Source organism: Miniopterus natalensis, chromosome 18 (assembly GCF_054644295.1).
Source record: "Miniopterus natalensis isolate mMinNat1 chromosome 18, mMinNat1.hap1, whole genome shotgun sequence".
Lineage (NCBI taxonomy): Eukaryota > Metazoa > Chordata > Mammalia > Chiroptera > Miniopteridae > Miniopterus > Miniopterus natalensis.
The window spans coordinates 11,138,742-11,147,608 of NC_142098.1; the positions used below are offsets into that span (position 1 = coordinate 11,138,742).

Here is an 8,867-nt window from a genome sequence, read left to right on the forward strand (position 1 = left end):
TGGGTGACTGTCGCCCTCCCACTCTAGGCCGCCATCTGCGGGCATTGCATCAGGTTGGACAAAGAGGCCCGCTCTTAAATAAGGCCTTGCTTTGTCCTGGCAGCGCCAGTCCCGGTCCCAGCACCTCCCTGTTACGCCAGGAACCGGTCGGGCCACCTGAGCCTCATTGTGGGGAGGGGTGCTTGATTAGGATGTTTATGTTCTTTGAGGTGATCAGCTCCGGAGCTGGGGGAGAGAAGGGGGTGGGTGGGATAAGTCAACAAGTTGGAGTAGGCGCTCTACGTTCAGGACTAGATACCATCTCCAGCTGGTTGGCTCTAAGACATGTTTTGCATTTTTTTCTCTGTTCCTTGTCTTAGCTCAAAACAGTCACCCCTCTGAAGGCTCAAGAGTAAAAGACGAGCAGGTGGATAAGGGGAGGAAAGGGTACAGCTTGGTGGGAGGCTGCTCGAGTTCCAGCGTCTCCAGCCTAACAAATGCTGGCTCCCCCTGTACCCTGCGCAAGGCCCAGTGCGGGGGATACAAAGGTGACCAAGATGTAGTTCCCGACCCCTTAATATTCTAAGAGGGAACTAAGAGCCCTGCCGGGCGTGGCTCAGCGGTTGAGCGTCGACCTAGGATCCAGGCGATCGGGGTTCGATTCCTGGTTCAGGGCACATGCGCGGGTTGTGGGCTCAACCAATGACTCTCTCATCATTGATGTTTCTCTCTCTCTCTCTCCCTCTCCTCTCTCTTCCTCTCTCTGAAATCAATAAAGATATATTTAAAAAAGAAAAAAGAAAATAAAAAAGAGGGAAGTAAGAGCCCTGGCCGGGTTGGCTCAGTGGTTAGAACGTGGCCGGCGGACTGAAGGGTCTCAGGTTTGATTCCGGCCAAGGGCACGTACTCGGTTGCAGGCTCCATCCTAGGCTCTGGTTGGGGTGCGTGAGGGAGGCAACTGATCTCTTTCTCTCTCTCTCTCTCTCTCCCTATCTCTCTCTCTCTCTCTCTCTCTCCCTTCCACCCTCTCTGAAAAGCAATGGAAAAAATATCCTTGGGTGAGGATTTAAAAAAAAAAAGAGGGAAATAAGAGAACATAAGCTACTGTAGGTGCAATGTCAGAGACACAAATGAATTGACGTGGCAGTCCCAAGAAGGGCAGGCTGGGGGGGGGGGGGGGGAGAGGGGACGATGGGAGAAATCAGGGAGGCTTCACCCAAGGTGGCTGTGGGGCTCTGAGAACTGGAGATGAGAGAAGGGCATTTTAGCCACAAGGAACAGCAGGGGAAGACGCTTGGAGGGGGAGAGAAGCGCTCATTTGGTATGAAGTCCAGTTTGGCCAGAATGCAAGGGATGCGCAAAGGCCGCAGGAGGAGAAAAAGCTGGAAAGGCGGGGTGAGGCCAGAGCATGGGAGGCCTTCAACGCCAGTCTAAGGGGTTTAGGCAGAACTGGGTAGGGTGGAAAAGGCCTGGATTATAAGAGAGGACTGAAGGATGTAAGGAAAAGAGACAGACAAAAGGAGAGGAGCTTGGGTGCCATGACCAATCCCTTGGGAGGACAGGTCCGACCTGTCTCCATCCCGGCACCATTTGCATGAGGCGCCTCATTGCCATCTCACCTTCCTACTGCCTAGGGCAGAGTGTGGATTGAGAAATGCAGGGTAAGTGGGGAGCAGTCCACACCTCCCCTCCTAGAGCCCCAGGGCTAAGTGACAGGATCTGGGGGTGAGTCAGTGGGGTGGGGTCCCCATTTCTGCTCACATCTGCCTTGCTGGGAATATAAAGGGCGAGCGGGGAGGCCCCGCCTCAGAGCACCCCAAACCTGACACCATGAAGATCCCAGTGCTTCCTGCGGTGGTCCTCTGTCTCCTGGCGCTCCACTCTGCGAGGGGGGCTGCCCTGGGTAGTTCCAAGGTGAGCGCATCACCTGGATTCTCTTTTTCTTGTGCCTACTCCCTCACTGCTCTTCAATTTCTTTACCTTCTAACCATTCCTGGATCAGTGGTTCTTATTTTTGATTATTATCAGGGGCTAAATGAGAAGCTTGGGCTCTGAGGAAGGGAAGGAAGGAGGAAGGAAACAAAGGATTCCTGAGAAGACCTGTAGGAATGGAGATGCTTATATTTTTGGAAGGGATGGTGGAGTATGGGGTGGAGGCTGGACGGCTGACTCCTAGGAGGAGACAGGGGCTGAGGCTGGTCGTCTGGGTTCAGCTTCACCTTGGTTTCACTCGCATCTCCTGGGAATGGCTTCCAGGTGACTGGGAGCTCCCTACTCTCTCTGGAGCCTAGGCCATGGCGAAAATCCTTATGAGCCAGTCCCTAGGCAGGAGGAACCCTGAGGCTTCTCTATGCCCATCTCACCCCAAGGTGGGGGCAGAATGCGCATGTTGGATTAAAAATCTGTGATGGGGTCACAAACTCAACTGCTTGGCATCCAAGCAACTGATGCTGACGAGCAAAGGCTGGTGGCGCCTCAGGGGAGGTGGAGTGAACTTGTCCAGTCTGGAAGGGGACAGTCTGTGTTCCACCTAAATGCTGCTAAGCGGAAAAAGGGACCCAGTGTGGTCTGAGTTTTAAAATTTTCAGGAAATCTGAAACTAGAAATCCGATTGATGAATTCTTCGTAATTAAAAATGTTTAATTTAAAATAGGATAAAACCCAGTCGAACTCCTATGAGATCTAAACATCGGGGTCTGGCCTGCAGGCTGCTTGCCTGCGGCCTCTGCTGTGGGAAGGGCGTGAGAAACCATGAGCCGGGCAGGTTGGGAGAGCAGCAGGGTGGGCCGAGCTGAGGTCTGGGGGGTGGCTACCAAACGGAGATGAAAACAGAGGCTGGGGCTTTGGTGGCAGTAATGTCACAAAGCAAACCAACCTCAATCAATTCAAGGTAGGTAGGGCACTTCAGCAGCTTGGCTTCCACTGGCATGCTAGTCTCCCCACCCAGCTCTCTGGGCTAAGTGTGGGTGTCTCAGGAACACCCCAAGTCAACTGCAGAACGACACTAGCTCGTTTTTCTTGGGAGGAGCCCTCTTTCCCCACCCTTCCCACGTGATGAGGGCCTGGGTTTGTTTTCACTTCCCTTCCTCTGTCTGCCACCTGCCACCTGCCTCGCTGGGACAGACGGGGATAGCTGGGGCCCGTGGTGGGGAGCTGCTGATATGAGCGTGGGCTGGCCCCTGGGGGAGGGCAGAGCTAGTTGACAGGGTTTGGGAAGAGGGACTCGTTGCCACGTGGTCATTGGGCTCCTTTCTCCCCTTCGCTTTCCAGGAAGAAACCACCGTTGGTAATTACGCGGCAGGACCCGAGGTAAAGGCCCGTTTCCCCACACTCCAGCCGTGAGTCTGTCCCCATCTCTTCACCTCCGTGCTCCTTAGCAATTTTTCTGACATCCCTCTTCTCTGCCTAGGCCTTTAACACTCAGTTCGTGAACATCGACAAGTTGCGATCTGTAAGTACAATCTCTGGTGCCGTCCCCACAAATATCCACATCAGAAAGGAGATCCACACCTTGGTAGCGGGCTTGCAAAGCTGACGGGGTCCCTTTAGCTTTTCTGGAGGGCTGGGGGCTAAGCTCTGTACTCCCCTGGAACCGACCCTACCCTCTGCTGGTCTCTGTCCCCCCACAGGCTTTTAAGACTGAGGAGTTCCTGAACTGGCATGCCCTCTTTGAGGTAAGTGCCTCCTGCTCTCCTTGGTGGCTGCAGTCTGTCGGGGTAGTGGCAACGCCCCTGTCCCAGCCCCCCGGCTTCTTTCCTGAGCTAGGAAGAAGGAACTGCCCTGCTCAGGTGCTGTACAGAGAAGAGAGTTTCCCCAGGAGGCTGTCGTGGCTGTCCCTTATTTTCCTAAGATGGCAGTGGGGCACAAAGACAATTCCAGAAAAGGAAGAACTTGATCAGCCAAGGATTTATGGGATCCCCCCCACCCTCTATGAAGAAACTAAAGTCCTAAGTTGGGTGGCTTGACCAAACTTAGAAGGCAAAGTGGGTGACAACGCTGGAACTAGAGCTTGCACTGCACGACCCTGGGCACACTTGCTATGTGCCTTCATGCAAAAGTCTTCAGCTCCCTGAACCCCAGTTTCCTCACGTGTGATGGGACGATGGCAGCACCTCCTCCAAAGGCTGCTGTGAAGACCAGATGAAATCATGCCCGTCGAGCAGTCAGCACAAGGCCAACGCAGAACGAGGGCACAGAAAAGATTAGTTCTCGCTAATTATAAAGCAATAACACCATCGCCACTATGGAGACTCAGTCGGTGGGCGCTTACTGACCCATGCTCACCTGACCTGTGACACGTCTCTCATTCTCTGCTTCTATTTCAGATGATCAAAAAGAAGCTTCCTTTCCTCAACTGGGATGCCTTTCCTAAGGTAAGAGGCTGTGAGCTTTAGGAGGAGGAGGGTGGAGTAGGGGAGGAAGCAGAGGATCTGGGAGGGAGAGCGGGGACAGTGAAAGGAAGATAAGCCTTCTTCTCACCAAAGCTAAGGGAAACCTCAGCTACAGTAGTTAGAGAATGGGGACTTAGACGGGGACAGAAATTCCTTTCCACCAGTGCCCGACCCTATCGTGGGCTTCCTTATGGAGGACTCTAGCTTCCTGCACCCAAGGATCCTCAATCTGACCACCCCCTCTCTCCCTCTAGCTGAAAGGATTGAGGAGTGCAACTCCTGATGCCCAGTGACCCTTCCCGTCAAGGCCCAGCACTGCCGATGCCCACTGGAAGAGGGGGCTCATGTGGGATCTGATCACCACCCTACAGTCACTCTCTCCTGGCTCAATAACTCCAATAAAATGTTTCCCAACTAAATTGCTCCTGTATCTGCGTCTCTGTCCTTATCTTACTGGGCTCTAGAAAGGACTTAAGATGGAGTGGGCTCCAAGGTTGGTAGGCAAAAATCTCGAATTCTGAGAAGGTAGTAAGTAGTAAGGCAGGAGGAAGTGGGGGGGCACGTCAAGATGGAAAGAGACACCTCGTGTCTTAGCTCCTTAGTATTGGCTAAAGAGCCCATGAGGGGCATGAAGCTGTGAGTTGCTTGGTAAGATGCCCAAGGAATCAAACCTGTTCCAAAACTACTGGCACACTCCCCCTCCTGCCTTTTGAGAACCCGAGTCCTTTGGTGGTGGCAATTTGGTATAACGGGAGCTATCTGGAATCCAAGGCTGAAGACCCAGCTTAAATCATATGAGTCCTTCTGGAATCCTTTTGTTCTTTTAAAATTACATAAGTTATACATTAAGAAAATTAGTGGTATGGCCCTGGGCCTCTCTAAGCAACCATTTCTTCATCTGTGGAGATAAGCAAGAATGATAATGACCTTGTGGTGTTGGTATGAAGGTCAAATGAGATAAGGTGTGCACAAGGCCAGGTATGTAGTAGGTACTCAACAATAACTTGTTCCCTCCACTCCGCCAAAGAGCTGCCACAGTGACCCAGATTCATTATTTACTCATTCGTCCATCCATCCATCATCCATCCATCATCCATCCATCCATCCATCCATCCATCCATCCATCCATCCATCCATCCATCCATCCATCCATCATCCATCCATCACCCATCCATCCATCATCCATCCATCCATCCATCCATCCATCCATCCATCCATCCATCCATCCATCCATCGCAAAGGTCTTGAAACATGAAAGGGGTTCAGTTTCGGTTTCTGTAGATGTATTCTGCATGGAATTTCTGTGTACATTGTGTGCCTACTCTGTGTCTTAAAATGTTGAATTAGTTGGGATTATTTTTGGTTTCTCTTGAAAACTGGGAAAATCAGAGAGTAATGGACCTGTGATTGGCTTAAATCTAAGTAACAGCTGCCGTCCTTACATAGGACATGGTTTCCAGATAAGTAAAGCTCCACCTGGAGAGTTTCACTTCTTTACATTGCCTTTTGGCCTCTATGAGCAATTGAGTTTGCAGACTGTGGCCTACAAAGGGAAATTCAATTTGTGCAGGAAAAACTTTCTCTTACTTTCTTAAGTCCTGTGGTTGGCCTAAGAATTAAACTGACATAAACCCAGCAGGGTGTGGCTCAGCAGTTGAGCGTCAATCTAAGATCCAGGCGATCGGGGTTCAGTTCCCTGTCAGGGCACATGCCCGGGTTGCGGGCTCGATCCCCAGTCGGGGGCGTGCAGGGGGCAGCCGATCAATGACTCTCTCATCCCTGATGTTTCCATCTCTCTCCCTCTCCTTTCCTCTCTCTGAAATCAATAAAGATATATTTAAAAAAAACACACAATTAAACTGACATAAGACAGATTAACAGTAGAAAAGCAAACAAACTTATTTAATATTTTTTTACATGTACCTTTGAGTCTTTAGAAGGAAAATAATGACTCTAAGAAGCCAATAGGCCCCAAAACTTGTACACCCTTTTATACAAAGAACAACAGATTGTGGGGATGTGACAACACGGACTAGGGGCAAGAAACTGTGGGGCAGTGAGTGAGAAACACATGGGGGAAAGCACTGTAAGATCAGGGTTATTTTGGTAGGTTTGTTTATATAGACTGGAGTTGACTCCCAAACTCTGGTGATAAATATCCCTCTTCTCTTCTTGGTACAGGGAGGGCACTTTTCTCAAGGAAAATGTTAGGAGCTGCTTTTAGATAGAAACCCCAAATCATCCATGTGCCAAAGTGGCATACTTTGGGGTGGCCTATTCTGAACCCCTTCCTTGGTTCCTGCTTTAGCAGATTACATGATTAAGACATGTAAATGTTACTTTTACCCTTCCTTCTGGTTAACTAACAATAATAGACACACATACACACACGAGAAGCAACTTGTAAGTGGGATCATCAACAGAAAAGAAAAAAAATGGAGACTGGTCAAATGCCAAAATCAATTAAAATATTGAACAAAGATTGAATGCTCATAAACTGGGTGATTGAAATGGAGCAGGGGAAAAATGAGCGGAGGTCCTTAAGGCATGTTTCTTAAGTGGCCAGGTTTCAGGGAAGGACAGGAGTCATCACGCTGAAGTCAAGACTATCTGAGGTAAAGCAGGTCCCCAAGCGCAGTCCTGGGATCAGCAGCACCATCACGTGGGAACTTACAGGACCTCCTGAGTCACAAACTGCAGGGCCCAGCCGCCTGCGCTTTAAGGAGCCCTCTAGGTGATTCTGATGCACTAGAGCCGAGACCCACTGGGAAAAGGGAATCAGAGAATGACTGATGCAGCACTCGGGATGGCAGTGACCCTGCTGGGGCAAATGGGGGAGGAAGTGGGGGACAGAAGGCTTCTACTATACGTGTTTTTATTTTTTCCTTAAATATATCGTAGGAGAGGGAAAAGTATCTTTTCCTTCTACCTTTCTAGGTTCCTGGCTGGCTCTCTGCAACACAAGACAGATTGAGAAGAAAAAAGCATACGAACTGATTTAATAAAAGTTTTATGGGACACGGGAGCCTTAACAAGGCAGAGGTTAAACCTGTATGTTTTTGAGCTGAGTTCGATGAAGAGGGGACAGCATGGAAAAATGTGATAGGACCAGAGGGGCATGAGCTCAGTGTGGTAAACTGGGGGCAACTTAGCAAGGCCTGTTCTTTCAGATTCCTCTTGGGGGTCCCTCAGTCTTGGAGGTAAAGATGATCCTTTCCTCAGGGTGGAGAGAGGGCACTTCTCGCAGGAAGGTCTTGTGATCTGCTTCAGGGAAAGTCGCAGAGTCATGAACGAATGAAATAGATTTCTCAGATTTAAAGTGTGGTCCTTGAAGCAGAAGCATCATCACCCGGGCTTGTGAGAAGTGCAGAATCTCAGCCCACCCTAGAGACAATGAATCCGAATATGCATTTTAATTAGACAACCTCCCCCGCACCTCACCGGGATTCCTAGGCGCGATGAAGCTTGAGAAGCCCTGCCTGGAGCAGTAGTGCTGTGCAGGCTGCCTTCAAGGAGCTAATGACCCAGCTGAAAACGAAGGCCGTGCACAGGCAGAAAGTGCTGGACACCACTAGAAACGATGTGGTTAAGTTAAATTCAGCAGAAGGGAGAAAGTCCTTTAGAGTGGGGGTAAGAACACTAGGAGAAGTAGTGTTTCAGCTGGGTACCGAAGAATTCACAATAGTACTAAAAAACAACAAACTCACTGGTTACCTTTAGGGGCTGCTGGGAACCAGTTCATTATTTTGAAAATTGATAAGTAAAGGGAAGGGATCAAACATTTATTCTCTCTCTTGTATTAATTGTACCTCTGGGCAAACAAAAAGTTTTTCTTTATACAAGGATTTAGAGCTAATAAATGCAGATGAAATAATATAATTATAATCTTATCATTTTGCACAACTTAATAAAATAATGGATGGAGGCTAGCCTGAATGACTACTAAAACTGTCAGGTAAAACACTGACAAGGACTTTAGAATGGCGGACCAGCTGATAGTCTGTGGACCATGGATCCATCCACCACTAAGAAAGACATAAGGAGATCTGCCTCGGCAGAGCTGATACAAAACAAGGCACAGAACACCACCTAGGAGGTAGCTTTGCCAAAAGTCATGCCCGATCTGATTAAAGCTCTAGAGTCTAGATCTAATTACCAGTTTGCAGGGGGGTGGGGTGAAGGTACTGAGGAACCTGGTAAAAGGTCCGGGCAGAAGAAATTAGCAAAACTCCCTTGGTAGTTCTCATGGGAAAGTCTAGAGGACCAATGGCCCAGTTTCTTCAACAACAACAACAACAAAATTGTAGGAGAAAAAAAGAAGGGGATAGGTACTTAAAGATAAGAACAAATTTAAGGCCCGGCTGGTGTGGCTCAGCTGTTGAGCATCGACCTAGGATCCAGGAGATCGCAGGTTCAATTCCTGGTCAGGGCACATGCCTGGGTTGGGGGCTCGATCCCCAGCAGGGGGCCTGCAGGAGGCAGCCGATCAATGACTCT

At 49.6% G+C, this 8,867-nt stretch overlaps 1 protein-coding gene across 1 annotated transcript; it reads left to right on the forward strand.

The window, feature by feature from the left end:
* Positions 1-1,809: 1,809 nt before the first annotated feature.
* On the forward strand, positions 1,810-4,663 carry KRTDAP (keratinocyte differentiation associated protein). Its single transcript, XM_087827400.1, has 6 exons — positions 1,810-1,893; positions 3,250-3,288; positions 3,389-3,430; positions 3,609-3,653; positions 4,305-4,352; positions 4,625-4,663. The coding sequence occupies exons 1-6, from the start codon at positions 1,810-1,812 to the stop codon at positions 4,661-4,663; spliced, it is 297 nt and encodes a 98-aa protein (XP_087683526.1).
* The last annotated feature ends 4,204 nt before the right edge of the window (positions 4,664-8,867 follow it).